The 20,056-nt window shown below is 34.9% G+C and overlaps 3 protein-coding genes across 3 annotated transcripts; 2 read left to right on the forward strand and 1 right to left on the reverse strand.

Annotated features, from left to right (window-relative positions):
• Positions 1 to 583: 583 nt before the first annotated feature.
• On the reverse strand, positions 584 to 6,200 carry LOC110784452 (hydroxyproline O-galactosyltransferase GALT6). The gene is made up of 7 exons (XM_021988905.2): positions 5,165 to 6,200; positions 2,853 to 3,085; positions 2,306 to 2,596; positions 2,082 to 2,210; positions 1,824 to 1,997; positions 1,381 to 1,488; positions 584 to 1,282 (listed from the first exon to the last, which is right to left on the reverse strand). Exons 1-7 carry the CDS (start codon positions 5,886 to 5,888, stop codon positions 1,076 to 1,078), a joined length of 1,866 nt encoding a protein of 621 aa, XP_021844597.1. The 5' UTR covers positions 5,889 to 6,200; the 3' UTR covers positions 584 to 1,075.
• Positions 6,201 to 12,392: 6,192 nt separating this feature from the next.
• On the forward strand, positions 12,393 to 16,384 carry LOC110784431 (exocyst complex component EXO84A). The gene is made up of 7 exons (XM_021988887.2): positions 12,393 to 12,773; positions 12,982 to 13,079; positions 13,303 to 14,320; positions 14,770 to 15,282; positions 15,440 to 15,628; positions 15,726 to 15,862; positions 15,942 to 16,384. The coding sequence occupies exons 1-7, from the start codon at positions 12,609 to 12,611 to the stop codon at positions 16,111 to 16,113; spliced, it is 2,292 nt and encodes a 763-aa protein (XP_021844579.2). The 5' UTR covers positions 12,393 to 12,608; the 3' UTR covers positions 16,114 to 16,384.
• Positions 16,385 to 18,022: 1,638 nt separating this feature from the next.
• Positions 18,023 to 20,037, forward strand: LOC110784453 (LRR receptor-like serine/threonine-protein kinase GSO1). The gene has a single exon (XM_021988906.2). The coding sequence runs from the start codon at positions 18,046 to 18,048 to the stop codon at positions 19,816 to 19,818; it is 1,773 nt and encodes a 590-aa protein (XP_021844598.2). The 5' UTR covers positions 18,023 to 18,045; the 3' UTR covers positions 19,819 to 20,037.
• Positions 20,038 to 20,056: the final 19 nt, after the last annotated feature.

Consider the following 20,056-nt stretch of genomic DNA (forward strand, 5'->3'; position numbering starts at 1 on the left):
ACCAACATAAACAAAACGGCTAAACCCAAAATCGTTAGACCTGATATCAACTTGACATGCCTAGAATCAACAGACAGCGCCATCACAAGTGTATATTAATAAAAACAGATTGGGCAGTTCAGAAAAGAAAGAAATAAGGGATAGAAAAAAGAGATAATGATATCAATAATCAGTGATAAAATAAATATGAAAAAACACGGTTGGAAAGTAAAATTTTGGAGGTTTAGTGGGTTTTCTAGACCATATCTCATTAAGAATATGATTCCTTCTTTAATGCCACTACATTAGAAAGAATCACTTTCCTCACAGAAGAATCTTTTGCTTTAATCCTCCACTTCAAGGGGATCGGAGCTCCTAGCCAGTGATAAAAGAGGGCTTTTCGTAAACTAATGATTCAGAAACAGCACAATGATTATTAACATACAATTTCAACTTTTAACTGAATAAAATGCTCAATCATGCACATTTTTATGAGGATGTAGGACATAGCTAACTCAAAAAAATGCTGAATTCGAGGGAATAAAGCCAAGTCTTTGGTATTATCTCATAAACTCAATTTATGATTGAATACACATGAATTATTTTGGAGAAGACTCATACCTTGAGCTGGAAAGATGAGAGCTTTGATCCCCAGTTCGCGACCTTCAGAATTGCTAGTTGGTGTGTGTAATCTGCTTTACCTATATCATAAGCAAATATTATGATGCCAAAGTTGTATGGTCTTTCTGTAGGAAAAAATAACTGAACTTATATATTCACCATGATTGTGTGAAAAAAAATTGTGTATAATTCAAATCTCAAATTTGGAATAATTTATAAGTTCCCCCCCAAAAAAAACCTTGTATACATTTTTTCGAGCAGCGCTGCTCCCCTAGCCACACCCTACCACCTTGTTTACAGGTAATTCAGAACTCATAAAAAAAAAGACTAACAAAAGTGGAGAAAGGACCGAGTTTACGATGACTACACGAGTATAAGCTATCTACAAGTCAAAACCTCTTTGTGACACTTCCTAATTCCTAAATCCTCCGGACCGTAAGAGGATAAAAATTGTCTAACTGGTATGGTAGAAATGTTACAGGTTGCAGCATATGGCTTTTCCTTCTCTTTGTAGTTTTTCCCACAAACAGATGAGTTGTTTAGGAGATTGATAGTGTGCAGTATAATAATCATCGACGCAACCAGCCTGTTCGAAATGTGAGTTGTGCAGATATTCCACCGGTCTCGAGCTATTGAACTTCTCAACCCACATCCCCATGCTCACATCTTCCATCTTGAACAACTACAAAAATGCAAAATGCAGAATGACCGATTTTATTCATCAAACAAAAAAAGTTTGTCTAATATTGGTTAGAGAGATAGAAAAGATATTTGGCGTACTCTTAATCTGTTCTTTTGAAACTCTCTCACAATAAAACGGGCAATGTCTGAAGACACAATATAGCCAGGTCCATCAGCATATGGTGGATAAATCTCGTCAGGCCATTCCTGAAACAATACACAAGAAATAAAATATCAGAAATATACTTGCTCCATCCCTTTTTATTCTTTACGTTTAGTATCATGCACGCGATTTAACAAATAGTTAATGTAGATAATTAATACTTTTTTACTTAAACAATGCAAATTATGTTTATTAATAATCTTTTCAGTTTGTTGGGTGGACTTGGGTTAATTCGGCTGACTGGCCACTTTTAAGCTAACGTAATAGGGGGGAAAAAACCTTGAAATGGGCACACCACGTATATCACATAGCAATTAGGCCAATTACACAGACACAAAAAAGTGACAAATGGATCACGGCATTTAATATTTTCTTATACCTCATATGTAACAGCCCATTTACCACTCCGTAAGGGTGTGTGATAGTAGTTCATTTTCCCAGCATAAAGGCTCTTCTCACTATTAACCCGCCGTGCTTCCTCAATCACAGCGTCTACCCTTACAAAGGTATCATCGTCGCATTTCATGATGTATTTTGTCGTCAACATATTAACCTGCAAAGAAAAGAAAAAAGAAATTGTCAACATATCGTGGCAACTTTCAACACGACAATTAACAAGAAACATCCTTGTACTCACCCCGTATTCACAAATTGCTAAAGTCTTCAAAACAACAAGTTCATAGTTGTCCAGGTATGGAACAATGATAATGTCGCCAAAAAACTCAGCTTCTTTCCTCAGCTCCACATTTATAGTTTCTCTTTCATGCTGCCAACAGTGTTTAACATCAAGAAATCACCATCTATCCTGGACAATAAAGATTAAATGTAATGCATTATGACTATGTCAATATTGACTCTTACCAATGCTACGAAGAAGCGGACTACAACAACTGAAGATTTAACCAAGTTATGTTGCATCCAAGATTTACGGGCTGCCATCCGTTCAGCAAAATGGTCTCCAGCTGAAATTACACCGATAAAAAGATCAACAAGCTCATTAGGAAGCGTCCGAGCCTTCCATTCGTCGGACATCTCAAGATGCCTCTCAGGAGCAACACTAGGATGTGATGTGGGTAATGAAGCAGCAAATGCAGAATGTACATCAACATCCCCATACACGTGTAATATCATGGCATCTTCTAAGTCAAAACCCTGTATATGCAAGAACAATTAAGAACGAAAAAACAAGTTACTGCATAATATTGCACTGAAAAAAAATGGACAATGTAAGTTTGTGAAAATGCAAAATTTTGGAAAAAATGTAACCAACATGGAAAACCAGATAAAAATACAAATTTACCCATTTACTTTAATAAGAAGTTTTTGAGAGCATCTCTAACAAAACGTTCAGGAAAAGAGGTAAACATGCAAAAAGAGGTTATTAAAGCATTTTCAACATAATGCTTACATTACGATAGGCAAATGAGGTGATATGCCGTCCATTGACACTAATGTGGTAACCCTCCAAGCCAGCAGTAATGGTGAGAACAAAGAATTTCTCTTCTAAGAAAGGATATGGCCAGTCCAAATCAATCTTTTTCCTCCGTCCCATCAACCTGTCCAACCACAAACTAGCCTTTGACTCTTCAAAATGGTTAGCATGATCACGAATCCATTTCTCACATTTAACCTGCCCATCCACTGTAAAAAGTATCCAGCAATTAGTGGAATTAAGAACAAACACGCAAAACTCAAGGATACAAGAGCTCTACTAGGTACAACCAGAATATGGTGGACTAATTCTCATACATGAAGAACAAACAATCGCCATCCAAACTCTAGCACGTGGCCATATGATTAATGTAAAATTTGACTTGCCATGACTTTATAGATGCACCAAAGATAACATCTTCAAAAACTATTAGTCTATAACCCAAATTCTGGTTGTGCTAGCATCACAGAAGATAGGTAATGACATGTACTTATTTCCATTACACCCCTTCTCATTTTGCTTAATTTTGAGAATTGCAATATATTTTAGCAGATAACTAGTGGGTCTAGCATTCTAACTCGCCTGAATTAAGAAGAAAAGAGCTTGTTATAGTATCCATTTCCGCTATGCCAACTAATGTATTGAATTCTTATTCAGGGTGTCGGCATATGGCTACATGGGCATAGTCACACGAATCTAGTTCTAGCATTCTAACTCATCCACAAGGAACTCTAGAACTTGAAGTTGTGTCATTTTAAATGGAACCGAACAGGACAATTCTTCTTTAACACCTTGCTAATTTACGGATCCAATTCTCTTGAAAGTTTAATCTCAGCTGTCAATTTCCAATCTACGGTGTTATCTTTCTATTAAGCAACTCTGATAAAGTGATAACCATTGCCTTCCTTCAAAATAAACAATCAAGACTTCCAGGTTTGTTCTTCCAAGCACGCATGCTTCTCACCTCTAGTCTACCCTTGCTTCTGCTATTGTTAGAGAAAAAAAAAAGAGCAAAAAATGACCAAATGTTCTCAATGTTGATTCGTTGCAATTATTAAAGACCTTGTTCATGATTGTCTTAGATGAATTTATATTTGGCAACTTAAATAAATTATAGGGAAGATCAAACAGGATCTTGATAGATTCTTGTTAATGTGGAGTATATTCCAAATATCTAATTTTCATATTCTCTTATTATACAAAATTGAAATATTTGTCACTAAGAAAATCCAGCCTTAAATGTCTAGTTTGATCTGATTCTAATAAGAATAAGTAATAATTTCCTGAAATAAGGTCTTTTTTTCACCATACCTGAAATAAGGTGAATAGAACATAATCTTAATACATGAATCAAATACTTTGTATAACGGATCAATCTTAAATTACACCAAATGCACTAAACATCCTTACGAAAAAGTAACACAAAAGTCACCAAATCAGGTTTGCCCTCCTAAACTCTACCCAATTCCCTAGTGAACTCACCAAGGCTTTTAATGACATTTAACCAATTGTAATTCTACCGACTCCTAGTAAAACCTAGCATCGAAATCACTAAATAAATGAATAACTACATTGAAAATTAGAGCTTAGTTAATTAATACCCACTATGTTCCATTACTTTTTCATACATCTACAATACTTGTATATACATAGTGTGTTGTACTCCGTATTGAAGAGTAGTAGTCTTTCATCAGACTTGACTTGGCAACCTTTTTTCGCAACAATGACAAGTTGCTACATTATCCTTGACTTACCTATGTTTATGTTCCTCTAAAACAAAAGTGGCGCTATCATCACCGACACCTTAACCTCAACACCTACGACACATTCCTAGTAGCTACTAGTGGCGAACTATCAACAACAGAAATATCAACCCTTGCCTTACATTAATGTTTTTAACAACTATGGTACAAGTACATTATAGGTAGGGTCTAAGGAGTATGGTTCCGTTCTATTGGATTTATTTTGACTGAACTTAATTTATCTGAACTTAACGTATAACTTATTTTATCTGAAATAAACTTATTTGTGTGTGAAAATATCTGGAAAAAAAACTTTTTTTGCTGAACTTATATTATCTAAACTTATCTGAACTTATTTTGACTTCAGTTAATTCCATAACACCGGCGTGATTGACATTATTCACAAATCTCAATTCACATTACACTCATAAGTCAATATTCGTAATTAAATTCGTAATCAAACTACTAAAAGTCAATATGGTACTAAAAACCCAGAAGAAATAAAAATGCAAAGTTGCATAAACACAATAAAAAGAGCAACATTACCAGTTTCTTCGGCCAACGAGGAACGCCACCCCTCGCAACGAACGGCGGCGCCCCACTGCCCTCGAAAGCAGTGATTCATCTCAATTACCGGTTTCTCACTCCAATCCCCTTTAATCCTAGGATTAAAATGCAAAAACCTCGCCGCCTCCTCCCCTCTAACCACCTTCTCCCGCCTCAGCTCCACCATAAACTGCGACACCATCACATCCTTCCCTAGCGATATACTCGGTTCCTTCTCATTATGGGCCCTCCTCGGCTGCCCCACCACCGTCATGTGGGACCCAATTGTAAGCCCACATGGTAGCCCCACCGCCCCCTTAAACTCCGCCGCCGTCATTGAAATCTTCTCTGGGCACCTAAACGACGCCGTCTCGTTCCCTGGACCTACCGCCTTGTGGGCCCCACCTGGGTAAACCTCCAATTTGGACCATAATTCAGACCCCAAAACCCACGCTTGCATGGCGGTCTTGTAAATGGAGCTGTTGTCGGAGTGTCGAACCCGGAGGTCCAGCCGAGATAGAATTCGGGTCGGTTTCTCAAGTCGGGGCTTTTCGGTTATGAAACGTATCGGAGGTTCGTTGTAGTTTTCTAAGAAACGGAACAACACAGGGAATTGAGTAGTCATCAAGAAAAAGTAAACAAAAACAAGACCCATTAAGAGGTGGAGTGACCTGAGTCGACTCATTATCACCACCGAGTCAAACTTGTGACTCGGCCTCTTCATCTCTCTCTCAAAATCGAAGAAATTTGGGAGGAGAAAGAAACTGGAGAATTTGGGGTCAAATTTCGTAATTTAATTTTTCTTAATTTTGGGATGTTTCATGCAAGCTTATAATTATGGGAAATTATTTCAAAAAAAAAAATCAAAATTGGGAGGCAGTTTTGGAGTAGATATAGTAATGAAATCAATTAAGATTAGAAATTTCTATTTTTGCAGTTACTACTTACTAGGAATCTCAAGTGAATCATACGGAGTAAGAGATACTCCGTACTTCAACAAAAATGATGCGTTCTTTTGGTACATTAACGTGTTTGGCGGTTTGGCCTAATGGTTGACCGGTTATGTCTCAAGCTCGAGTTATATTGTCCTTATGGGGTATGATTTACTCGGAAAAAAAAATGATTTAAGAGCATTATTTTTGGTACAAGGTGTCAGCAAGCTCAGGGCGAAATAAGAAATTATACATAGGGGTTCAAATTTTAACATATAATTTTTATAAGCTAAAAATTGAACCTTGTACCTCCAAGGAGCACTAATTTAAAGGAAAATAACCACTTAAGTTATACTAAACATGTACTTTTATAGTGCATGTTTAATACTTAAACATATCATGGGGACCATGGCCCCCGCCAACCCCCTAATTCCGCCCTGAGCAAGCTGAGACAAGACGATATGTATCACAATTTTTTATTTTATTAGACCAACTACGTTCAATAGTCTGCCAGTGCCTAATAAGGTAACTGACTGATAATTAATAAATAGTTTTTTTTTACATCTATTACTATATACTAAAAGAGACACCAGGAATGACACGTGTCATTTCCTGGTGAAAAATTTTCCCGCCAAAAACTCTTTCCTAAAAAGACATATTTATTTTATTCTTTTTTATTTTCTCTCCTTTTGCATAAATGTTTATATATGGAAAAAAATATATAGGATTATGAAATATGCCATTATTAAAATTTTGGTAAACTTTTAGTCAAACTGTCATGTCAATAATAGAAAATATTCTTACTCGATATTTTGGTCAAATTAGCATATTAAATATATCAAATATTTTAGTCAGATCATCATATTAAACATATAAAATATATAATACGTAGTGTGTTAAAATATGATAAAATGAGTACATTCAAGATTATTAATTATGCAATAGATTTAAGGGATAAATAATTCAATTAAATTTTTTATAAAAACGATGGTCAAATAATAATTTTTAAATATCCGTGCGTGCACGGGACCTAATCTAGTTCTATATAAACTTTTAGTTAAAATCGTCTTATGAGTTTATGAGTATAAGACTATCAATTACACTTTATTTTCGAATAGTTATAATTAGAAAGCTGCAGTTTATAGTCAAATATTATGCTTTGTTAGTTTTTCTTCTAATAAAAATGTGTCAATTCTCGTTCTATTAGTCACAGTTTTAGGTCAATAGCTACGAAGTACTACCTCCGTTTCTGAAAGTTCTTTACGCTTTGGAAAATGTGTCTAAAGTATGAAAACTTTGACCGTAAATTCCCACTATTATATACATCAAAACGTCACATGTATTATCTTGTTAGATTGGTCTCGGTATGTATTTTAAGAATATAAACTTGTTATAAATTTTTCACGGACGAAATTAGATATATTATTAGTTAAATATTGCATTGGAGTCCGTGCAAATAATAACTGTAAAGAACTTTATGAAACGGAAAAAGTATGATTCTGTGTAAATAGAGTAAGTTTCGCGTTAATTGTTATGATTTTTGTGTTAATAGTTATAATTTTTTCGTTAATAGCGACGGTCTTATAAGTATAAGATTATACAAATGTAAATAGGATCGTCTTTAATAACGAATACGAACTAAAACTATGGAGGATTGGAGGGTGGACCATGGACGTGAATTTGTATGGAATATGGATAGTTTAATGAATGTAGATCTCAATCTCGCAAGATGAGATGTCTCTTCCTTATCACATTATAGTCAAAATTTTCAATTAAGTTTGGATAATATAAACAAAACCATTATTATTATGGAGTACATGGAAACTTGTTAGATTATTTTCAATGAAACTAATGTCACTATTTTCTTTTTACTCGGAGAATCACTTGAGCCACATACTAATTTTATACTTTGTATCCTACTCTCTTCGTTTCTTTTTGTTCTTTACGGTTTTTTTTTTGTGTCTCAAAATGTTCTTTACATTTCCTTTTATATTACGGAGTATCACATAGATACTTTAATATTCTATTAAAATTTGTATCAAATTGTTATTTTAATCAATTAAATTCATTGCGTCATTAATCTCTCACACTTTTCTATTGTGACATTAAATTTTTCTCATTTTTCAAATATCAGAATTTTGATAAAAGTAAAAACATTATAAATAAACGTAATTTTTCATGTTTAAATAAAAGAATAAAGGAATCTCAATACACATTAATTAATTATTAGGTAAAAGGTTAAACGTAAAGAGAAAAAAAGACGAATGGAATATAATAGTAATGTTAGTAAAAAGAAAAGTAGAAAGGAAAAAAAAAAAAAGGAAAAAAGGGGGTGTTTGATATGGTTATTTGTTTCTTACAGTAATTTGAATGGTGGGCTAAGTGAGTCAGAGTCATGTTACAGGGTGAGTAAAGGAAGTGATGTAAGGATGTGTAGTCCACGTAATCATTCTGGTACTGAGTGACGAGTGAAAGGGTCCCACTTAATGCAACGTGTCAGAAAATATAAAGTGTTTGAAGTTAGATGAGCATTCAAGTGTCAATGTTGCATCTGCATGTCATCGGATAACAACAACCTTTGAGTTCAAAACCTTTGGCTTTTGCTTTTCAACTCCGATTATTCCGCCGGATATTCATGTACAGACTACAGACCCTGTTTCAAATTTACTGATATGGAATCCTCCCCATTTTCAAAATATGTGTTCGCAATACATTAGCGTTTTAGATGGTAGTTAGCGTTTTAAATAAATGATAACTAGATCTTGAAACCTTTTAAAAAACGAGTAGTTGTATAGTGATTGGTTTTTTCACTAATTTTAAGTTTTTGTTCACTGGCTATTAAAGGAGATGGAGTGAAAGAGGTTGAATAATCTATCTATACTAATATATTAAAAGGCGTTGAGAAAAATGTCTATATGGCACGTAGTACTCTTCCCTTTGCGCCACATCATCTACTCAGCAAATGATATATATGTACCTCAAGTGTGGATGATAACTCTCATTACCATCTTAACCAACAACCATTTGTGGTTTATCTCTTCACATTAATTTATAAATGAATGTTAACATGAAATTTACAATAACTAAACTTTTATGTGACTTTTTATTTTCTATTGACTATTTTGGAAAAAAATTATAATTAAAGAATTAGGACAACCATGAATAAATATGATGTCATAAGTCTCATAAACATCAACTACAGAAATGTCTTGCATGGCTACATATATCTAATTTGGTATTTGTTAATTTTGAATCACTTATTTCCACTAGAAAACAAATTATACAATTGTAAGGTGATGCAATTGAAAAATTATTTCTCATGATAAATGACTTAGTGTGTTTGTGTAATTGACGAACTTGGTGAATGCTTTCACTTAATGGTATCTTATCAAATATTTTGCTCAAAAAAATCTAAAATTTTAACTATTCAATGTAGCAATCGGGGCATCGCCCGAGCCACACACTAGTTGTGAATTAAATGGTGAATTGAGGTTGAATGAAAGATGAGGTGGGAGAGAAGTTAAAACTATAGCAAACAATAATAGAGAAAATCTATGCCTAGTCTATACCTAGTAGTATTTAAAAAGGATAACCATAGATAATTGAATGACTCATGACACCCCATCTTTTATCTATACATTTATTTTTTATTTCTACTTTATTTCTTTTATTGTTTGTTATACGAAGTATTTTACAGTTTCAACACTTATTCTACAGTTCCACTCCCTCTTCCTCTTTAACACTCAATATTAGTTCATCATTTATTTTATTTTTATCAACTTTCACCATTACAAACATATAATCTCAGTAAAATCACAAAACCTCAATAAAATCAGCACTTTGAAAGACAGCTAACCACTATATAATTGTCCGTTCGAAGAACGTGATTAAAAGCTAGTTGAAAAAAGAAAACAAAACCCAAGTTGAGGGATGAAAGAAGGGGATGCCACGTGTCATCGAATCATTTATGGTTTCAGTTTTTAAACACTAGGTATAGATTATAAAAGTAACTTTTTTTTTCCCACAATTTTGTATACACATTTTTAATTATTATACATGGTTATAAAAAAAAATTTAACATCTTAAATTGCACAATGAGGTTACAATTAGACTAATACATTAATATCTCATAAGAGGTGAAAAAAAGAGGGCAAAACAAGAAATTGCATTATAGGTTTTTTTTTCTTTTCAAAAAGAATTGTATTCTAAAAGAAAACAGAAGTATAATTTTGGTCATAAATATTTGACAAGTCTATGTTATTAGTCTAAATAATACTCCGTACAAACTAAATGGGTCAGAAAAAGATTATGAAGTCATCAAATGGGTCGAACTCAAGTCTAATAAGGGGATCTCCGTTTCCGGCCTATATATATGCATCTCTTCTATTCCAGTTGAGGGGACCAAAACTTTATTATTCAACTGTCCAAAGTTCATAAAATTCACTAGGAAATATCTATAATATATATTAAAAGACGTTTTTACAATAAACGTATATATGTCAACATGCTATCAATCAACTTTCATTTAAAAATTGAGAAATATGGTTTGCATAAGATTTGAACATGTGATCTTTTTTCTATACTAGAGCTTTATCTAATTGAGCTATTACCTTTTATGTGTTATCTTTGCAAAATATATTAATGTAATATCGAAAATATCTTATAAAAATATTAAAACATGAATTCATTAAAGCATATAATAAATAATTGTTATTGACATAATAATCTGGGGCATCGCTCTGGTCCAAATACTAGTTTTTCTCTGAAAGTAGTGAACATCCCGCTTCAATTTCGTGTTGGTTGCTTAGCTAAATGGAAACTCGTGTTAAAGTAAATAAGTGAACATATTCACCCTACATTCAAACTTAGATTGATCTCATCAAGTGAACGTCATCCTACACTCAAAATTCAATCTGGTTGACGATATCAAACGATCTTCACTTAAAACCAAAGTTTGGTATGATACACGTATAACTGCCACGACAGCATGTAGGCTTCTTCGAACAATGTGATATCTCACACCGGGTAAATCCTTAACCCTTCCCCCTCTTACTAATTAAGATTACAAAATGTTCTTGTAAATTATGGCCAATACCAGGTATATAAGCAGTGATTTCAAATCTAGAGATTAGGTAGTTTAAGTTCAATTGAGTGAACTGCTTCGGTTAGTGCGCATACACAGTATGCTTCCTCCTTATGTTCGAAGAAAGTTAAAGGCGGAAACAATTATTCCTATCACATTGTTCGTTCACTTCCTAAATGGAGATTGAGGCGCGAATTGAATTAGAAACTTAATTTAACTATTATAAACTATAAGAGATTGTACCAAAACATTCTTCAAATACCAATAAAAGTTGAGTGTTTTTTTTTTTTTAATAATTTTGGTGTATTCTTATGCCTTTTTTTTTAATTATCTATATAATGATTATGGTGTATTTCTATGCGTGATTTGGGTGAGTTTTTTGTTTCCTTGGTGCGACCTTATTATAGAGGGTGGTAGGTATGGTGCTTTTTGTTGGTAGAATCAAGGTGTCCCTGCCTGACTCTACCTTGACGGTGTATTTGGTTCACAATTGTTGTTCTCTTTTGGTCTTCGATTGTCGATCGGGTAGTGTTTGTTGGTAGAATCAAGGTGTCCTAGCCTATCTGTACATTGACGAAGCGTTTGGTGCACAGTCATTGTTCTCGTTTGGTATTTGGTTTGCGAGATCGTTTAAGTGGGTTTTGTTGTTGTGTCACAACTTATTTGGCAGGTAAAAGGTGTTTCCTCCGTCATAGTGGTAGCGGGTTGCTATCTTTTGTAGTTTATTGGATCGAGTGCGATCAAGAAGTGACCGTAATCCATTTTATAGTGTTATCTCAAGAAGTTGGTGCTCTATGTTCGTGAATTGGGTTGTTGACGTGTTGATCGAAGACATTAGATTGGAAATTTCAGTAGTCATGATTTTACACTCCACTTATATAATTCGTGTTACGGTTGTTTCTTTTGTAGGTGGTGGTGGGGGGGGGGGGGAGGTTATGATATAATAAGCGTTCTAATATGTTTGTGTTCGTTTAGAAATCTAATGTTAATACCCTATCTATTATATTATGGTTTCCTATATACAATTAATAATGTAACCAAGTTGTGAAATTATATTATCGTCCATTAATAATATTCTCCTTTTTTTAAAGGTAATTAATAATATTCTCCTTAGCTTAACATGTCTTTTGGGAAAGTTAGTTTTTTTTTAAAATCAAATCATAACTGTCAATGACCACAGTACGCGTGTAAAAATACCATTACCTAACACCAAGGAGATTGTTGTTTTGTTTTTCCTCGTACAGGACATCACGGATCATCACTCTTCTTCTTCTCTCTTTCTAAGGTTTCCCTTCTGCAATAAAAATATCCTTGCTTTAACAAAGAAAATAAAATTTGCGATTTTGGTATTAATTAGGAAAAACTTTTGAGGAGATTTATTTTAATAAAACCCTTAAATCAAAATTAAGGAAAATAATAAGAAAAAAAGATGGATCCTATGGTGATAGGAGCAAGGGAAATAAGTTTTGGAGACTCCAATGATTTCGAGAAGGAATCGAAGCTCTCGCTTGGCGAACGTCTTAAGGTTTTTAAAAGTTCCCAATTTGATCCTGATGCTTTCATCGATTCGAAATGTCATAGAATGGCCGAAAAGGTTTGATCTTTTTCAAATTAGATTAATTATTTTGTAATAATTTTATGATAAAATTCGAGATTGTACTCCATGTTGTTAAAGTAGCTGAAATCTAAGAAAATGTAATGTTTTTTACGATTTCATATTGTATGTTTGATCATGTACTTATTTTTACGCCTATATTTATTTATTTATTTATTTGTTTGTTTAATCTTGTTATGTTTACTAGGAGCTAAAGCATTTAACAATGTATCTCAAGGAACTTAAGAAGGAATCGGCTGAGGAGATGCGTAAGAGTGTTTATGCTAATTATTCTGCTTTTATACGGTCAGCAGAATTATATTATCTTTCAGGATTTTTATTCATTTCTGTCGTGTCTCTTTTAACATTTATTATTGTGGTAAAGTCTTGTATGTGACAATATTTTACTTATTGTGGCGCAACTTTTGATGTATCGTAATGAGTTTGTGTTACACGGACTCAGTAATGAAAAAAGCATTCCTAGCTACGAAAGAAATTCAAAAACTGATACAACTGAACCAACATGCAGGACTGCAAAGGAAATATCAGCACTTGAGGGTCAACTTCTATCACTTCGAAACTTGTTATCAACTCAAGCAGCAGTTGTTCATGGCTTATCAGATGGAGTCCATGTAAACTCTTTATCACCGGGTCTAGAAGGTCCAACAGATGAAGACATGTCTAGGAATAAAAATAACGAGGTTACTAGGATTGAGACATGGTTGAATGAATTCCTCGAGTCCCTAGAAGTGCTCTTAGCAGAGAGAAGGGTAGAGGAAGCATTAACAGCCCTAGATGAAACAGATAGAGTGGTTGAAGATGCCAATGACAGAGGATCCCTTAAACAAACGATTCTAATATCACTCCAAAACGCCATTATGGCAAGCAAACTGAAGTTAGCTGATCAGCTAGTTGAAACAGCTAGCCAGTCTTCTACCAAAGGTGCTGAGAGAAGAGCAGTTGTAACGGCACTTAAAAGACTTGGTGATGGTCTAAGGGCTCATACATTACTTTTAAATGCACATCATCAGAAACTTCACCACACTATGCAAATTCTAAAGCCTACAGCAACTTCTAATGTCAGTCCTGGTGCAGCTTATTGCACTAGTTTGTCACAACTCGTGTTCTCCACCATAGCTCAAGCTTCAAGTGATTCTCTAGCTGTTTTTGGGGAGGATACTTCATATACATCAGAATTAGTGTCTTGGGCAGTTAAGGAAACTAAGAATTTTGGTGTTTTGGTAAGAAGGCAATCCCTTGCTCAGTCAGCTGCTTCAGGGAATCTGAGAGCTGCTGCTCAGTGCGTGCAAATATGTTTAGGACATTGTTCATTGCTTGAGTCTCAAGGACTTTCACTCTCTCCTGTTATTCTGAAAGATTTCAAGCCACTTGTTGAACAGGCACTTAGTGCTAATCTGAGAAGGATCGAACAGAACTGTGCTGCTCTTGCTTCTTCTGACGACTGGTCTTTGAAACATCCACATGGTGGGGGTGTCAATCAATCTAGGCTCAGTAGCAGTGCCAACAGATTCAATTCTATGGTCCAGGTGCGCCTCCTTGGTCCTTGCCTTATGCATTTAGCCTTTTCCAATATCATTTCTTGTATTAGACTCCGTTTATTTTTATAGAAAACACAAAATGAGAAAATGATTTTCCCATTTTCCTTTGTTTGTTTTGTTAAGGGTGGAAAGCAACTTTTCCAGGGGAAAATCAATGTTTCCAAAGGTGAAAAACAAACTTTCCCTTTGAAAACAAGGAATGCCACATTTTCCACTCTGATCCTTATATTTCCTTTAATCTTCTCTCATTTTCAATTCCATGTTCTTTTTCTTTATATTTTTTCTTGCAAGGAAACAAACAAAGGACAACTATTTTCCCTTGATGTTTTCCTTGAAAATCATTTTCCGGGGAAAATCATTTTCCTTTGAAAATATTTTTTGTTGAAACAAACGTAGATTTAGTTTCATTACATGTACTCAGGAGCTCGCTCTTTCAGGATCTTTTTGAAGACGTGGAACCCCTAGAGACTTTACAGCTGGGAACTCCATTGCTCGAAGGGTTAATACAAGTTTTTCATTCCTTCGTGAACACCCTAATAAGCGCGTTCCCAGTATCAGTAACCGAAGCAACCCAAGATGGTCTAGGAGTCCCAATTGTCAAGGTGGCCGAGACTGAAGCCCAACAACTAGCTTTGCTAGCCAATGCACTCCTTCTAGCTGACGAGTTTCTCCCACGTGCTGCTGCAAAGATGTTGCCCTTAAACCATACTATTAGGGATGAAGAACCTTCAAGAAGAGATATAGACAGACAAAACCGTGTACTAGAGCAGAGAGACTGGAAGAAGAGGCTTCAAAAATCTGTTGACAGGTTAAGAGACAGCTTCTGCAGACAACATGCCCTTGAGCTTATCTTTACTGATGATGGTGAACTTCGACTTACAGCACACATGTACACTAGATTGGATGGTTATGCTGAGGAACCTGAGTGGTTCCCTTCTTCAATTTTCCAGGTTATATCCTTCTCCTTCACATCTTCAATCACATTATTAAGTTTGTGTTCTACTGTTCTCTTCACCGATGAAAAACAATATTTTACGACCTTTAACTAGTTATAAGGCTGAAATTTGTAAGTCAATAAAATAGTATTTTTTGGGGTGTTATTGTTAGGAGTTGTACATGAGGTTGAGTCAGATAGCAACACTTGCATCGGAGATGTTTGTAGGAAGGGAAAGGTTCGCGACATTACTGCTAATAAGATTGACAGAGACAATAATTTTGTGGATTTCTGATGATCAAACCTTTTGGGAAGAAATTGAGCAGGGGACCAAGCCTTTAGGTCCTTTTGGCCTTCAACAGGTAGGATATACATTCACACTCTCACATAAGTCATCTTATGATAAGTTATGCATTCATATTGATTATGAAAACTTACTTTTTTTTTTAAATGTTGTAGTTTTACTTAGATATGGAGTTTGTGATGCTTTTTGCATCCCAAGGCCGGTTCTTGTCTCGAAATCTCCAACAGGTAGCTAAAAACATCATTGCTAGAGCAATCGATGCAGTGTCTGCTACTGGGATTGATCCTTACAGGTCAGCTTACATTACCGTAGCATGATTAGTGTAATTTGTTCATTGTCATCGGCCACTAATCAAAGTTGGCCTTCTGCAGTTCTTTGCCTGAAGATGAATGGTTTGCCGAAGTAGCTCAAATAGCACTAAAAATGTTAACAGGAAATGCCAACTTTGAAAATGAAGACCGGGAAGCTGTCAGCCCCACAGTATCAGTTTCAGGAAGATCAATGACATCAGGTTTTTCTCATGGGAGCCTTGCGAGTATGTAATTAACTATCTGTAATCATCAGATTTTTGTAACTTACAGTAAGATGGAAGGTCAAATCACACATGTAATTTACTAATTTTCAATACGACTTTTGCGCGTTTTAGGAGCTTATTGTCAAAAATCTCACAAGTAAACTTATCTGTGATCCAACTTCAAACAATTGTTTTTGCACGATTTCGTTTTCGATCTCATTACAAGAATTTACTAGTAAGTAGAGGGACTAAATGTACGTATTCATAGGGTTGACCTATAGCTAATTATTTATAACTTAACTACAGTAGATACAATATAGGGAGCATGATATTTTTCAATTTAGGCCATGCATATTACTCTGTATTATTGTGAAATCAAAAGTTTGACCTGGAGGTCACATGGGAACATCTTAAACACTAAATATGGCTTTAGGAATCAGGATACGCAATGTTGAAGAAGACACAAATCTTATTGGAGGATACAATTCAACTACTCTAGATTTTTATGTTTTTGCAGTTGCATTATACAATTTTGACTATTTTTATTATTTCTTTTTAACTATGTTATTAGGACTAGGGCATTATATAGTATTTGCATTGATATTCAGTTTAAAATCATCCGTGAATTTATCTCAAAATAAGGTGTCTGATTATCGAGGATCCGACACGAGTACTTGAGTCAAAATGAAAAGCCCAATTAACATACTAGCATCCAAACATAGCACGAGAGAACATTATTTATGAACACTAGCCAATTCGTTATCTAACTATTAAGTGTCCATGGAACAAATATATCTACTCTTAAAGTTGACTAACAAAACCTAGGAGGGGACCTCATACACAGGGTTGACCTTTGCTAATTTCATACAGTATTATAATATTATCAACTTCAATTATTTGTATACTTTGCAAGTGCATTATATCATTAATTAGTTTTTAAGTTTTTGGTTAAGATTTTTTAATAACACAAGTGCCAGCAATTTCAGGCTTGAAATAATATGCAAAGCATGTTCCCATAAAGAGATTAATTCAAAAGATCTGACATTAGAACTGCTACTTAAAAATAATAATATGTACTTTGGACTTTATTGAACACTACAAAAGTTAAGACAACAAATTAAAATCAATGAATTCTTAAAAGACCATTGTAATATTGCAAAATTAAATGATTAGAGAATATCAAAAGAGGTTAGTATGCCTTTTTCTTCTCGAGATTTAACTTCGGAGTACCCCATTCGGAGTAACGGGAGTACTCCGTATAATATAGAAGAATAAGTGTTACAGTCGACCGATATTTTAATTTTTTTTCTTTTTAAACTATAGAAAGAGAAAGTATCATGTTAGATAATGCCTTGAATCGGTCAAGCCCCTTACTGCAACGTCCCAGTACAGTATTTGTTATTCTGGACTATGGTTATCTGTTTTGGCCTATTTTCTGGGCTTTTTCGCATCTGTCTAGAGAGTACTATATAAACTCTCTAGGTCATAACCTAGTGGTATTCTGTAATCTGTACTCCTCAAGATCAATAAAACTTTCCTCCCCTCTGCCTGTGGACGTAGTTAACACATTGTTAGTGAACCACGTTAAATCTCTGCGTTCTTTATTTACGTTATTTAATCTTTCTTTGCATCCGTTATAACATACGGAGTATCAGTTAAAGTTCGTTCTTAAAAAGCAAAAACAACAGAGAATTCACTACTCCGTACACAAATCTAAAGAAATCTTTGGATTCCTTTGTTGACTCCTGTTAGCATGACACAAGACATCATTATCAGCAAGTTAGATAATCTATTTTGAGGAACAATACTAGGTGTAAAGATTATAAAGAAGAAAGATATGCATGTTTACCTTCATATAATAATCCTTTTTCTTGGTTGTAGGGTTTCTAATTTCTGTTTAACCTTTATATACAGCTACTAATCTCAAGTCTTATTCATCCCTTTTTACCCCAAAACCAAACATGACCTATCAGTTTGCATTCATCTTCTTAACCTTCTCTTTATTATCTTCCCCTGCATTTGGCCAACCATGCAACTCTAATGACCTAACAGCACTGCATAAGTTCAAGGCAGGTATTCACCTTGACACTTCTGGCAGGCTACAGAAATGGGTAGGCAGAAGGTGCTGTGATTGGGTAGGGATTCAATGTGACAGCAACACTTTCAGAGTGACAGAAATCAATCTTCCAGGGTTCATCTCAACCGTTGATTTCATCGATCAAACGAAGATGGAAGGTGTACTGTCTCCCTCAATCACACGCCTTACATATCTTGAAGTCCTTGATCTTGGAGGGCTTATCAGTCTTTCAGGAAACATCCCAAAATATATTGGTCATCACCTTGTAAATCTCAGAAAGCTGAATTTGTTTGGCAATAATCTGAGTGGAACAATACCTGAAAGTATTTCAAACTTGATGAATCTGGTGACACTTGACCTCCATGAAAATGCTTTAACTGGTTCAATACCAGAGAAGATTGGGAGTTTGAGCTTCTTGAAAGAACTTGATCTCTCGAATAATCGTCTGAGTGGGGCGATTCCTGCTTCTGTAACTAACTTAACTGCCATTTCAACTGCTTATCTTGACACCAACTTTCTTCAGGGGAAAATCCCATTTCCTGTAAATCCTGGTGATATGCCCTCCCTTGGTTTCCTGAGGCTGCAAAACAATCAGCTAACAGGGAATATACCTTCATCTTTCGGTTACTTATCTTCCTTAATTAGATTATCACTTGCAAATAACAAACTTGAGGGTTCATTACCTTCTAGTTTCGGCGATTTATCAAAACTGTCAGAGTTATATCTTGACAGGAATCGGTTGTCTGGAACCATACCAGAATCAATAGGCAAACTTTCAAATCTTATTCTCTTAACCATATCACATAACACCATACAAGATCCTCTTCCTCAAAAGATGTCATCCCTTAACAACCTGCAAATCCTTGATCTTTCATTCAACCATTTAAACCTTCAAACAATCCCCAAATGGCTTGCAGAGTTGCCCTCTCTTTCCCGGGTTTTGTTAGCAGGGTGCGGGATCCAAGGCGCGTTTCCAGAAGTCCTGCGAGAAACTCCAAGCGCGTTACAGGAATTGGATTTGTCAGACAACAGTCTTACAGGAAGCATACCTGCTTGGGTTGGGAAACTAACTGAGCTTTATTCTCTCAACTTATCTAGAAACTCCCTCTTTTCAGACATTCCAGATACAATAACGAATCTGCATTGTTTGGGTATCATTGATCTTCACTCAAATAATCTTACTGGATCAGTGGACAAGGTTTTCCAGTTGGAAACCAGGTTTTCAGACGGGTCTCTGACATATGTCGATCTTTCTGATAACAGTTTCTCAAACGGGCATGAGAATATCGGTATAGGATCTCAAACAGGAATTCAGTACCTAAATTTATCCAACAATTATCTTAAAAATGGATTGCCAACATCCATAGGGAAGATGGGATTAATGAAGACATTGGATTTCAGCAGCAACCAAATAAACTCAGCATTGCCAGACTCATTGGGAAATGCAACTTCATTGGAGATACTAAAGTTACAAAGAAACCATTTTAATGGTAATATACCAAGTGAGTTTCTGAAGCTGAGTAAACTGAGAGAATTGGATTTATCAGATAATCTCCTCAACGGACAGATTCCGACTGGTAAACCGCTCAGCGGTTTTCCATCTAGCTCTTATTCAAGAAACCAAGGTTTATGTGGAACACCTCTTCCTCCTTGTTAGATTTACATCATTGATTCATTGGTTAAAACTAGACTAGAGTTGTTTTTATGCAAAATTTTGGTGTAAAAGTTAGAATCACATATTCATTCTCTTTGGACATACTATCATGATTCCTGCAGAAACTTTGAGGTCTTTATCTTTTGTTAAAATCCAAACAGAAATGGACAACCCTATAAAGTGGTAATCAATTCTGGAATATGGGCCATACATCCATCATTTAATCAGGAATAAAAGTGTT

Source organism: Spinacia oleracea, chromosome 1, assembly GCF_020520425.1.
Source record: "Spinacia oleracea cultivar Varoflay chromosome 1, BTI_SOV_V1, whole genome shotgun sequence".
NCBI lineage: Eukaryota > Viridiplantae > Streptophyta > Magnoliopsida > Caryophyllales > Amaranthaceae > Spinacia > Spinacia oleracea.

Coding starts and splice junctions, on each gene's coding strand:
- LOC110784452 (XM_021988905.2), bottom strand. CDS start 5,888: ATGAAGAGGCCGAGTCACAAGTTTGACTCGGTGGTGATAATGAGTCGA. Junction 2,597..2,852: donor CCTCATTTGCCTATCGTAAT/GTAAGCATTATG, acceptor TTGCATATACAG/GGTTTTGACTTAGAAGATGC. Junction 2,211..2,305: donor TCCGCTTCTTCGTAGCATTG/GTAAGAGTCAAT, acceptor CACTGTTGGCAG/CATGAAAGAGAAACTATAAA.
- LOC110784431 (XM_021988887.2), top strand. CDS start 12,609: ATGGATCCTATGGTGATAGGAGCAAGGGAAATAAGTTTTGGAGACTCC. Junction 12,774..12,981: donor GTCATAGAATGGCCGAAAAG/GTTTGATCTTTT, acceptor TATGTTTACTAG/GAGCTAAAGCATTTAACAAT. Junction 13,080..13,302: donor AATTATTCTGCTTTTATACG/GTCAGCAGAATT, acceptor ACCAACATGCAG/GACTGCAAAGGAAATATCAG.
- LOC110784453 (XM_021988906.2), top strand. CDS start 18,046: ATGACCTATCAGTTTGCATTCATCTTCTTAACCTTCTCTTTATTATCT.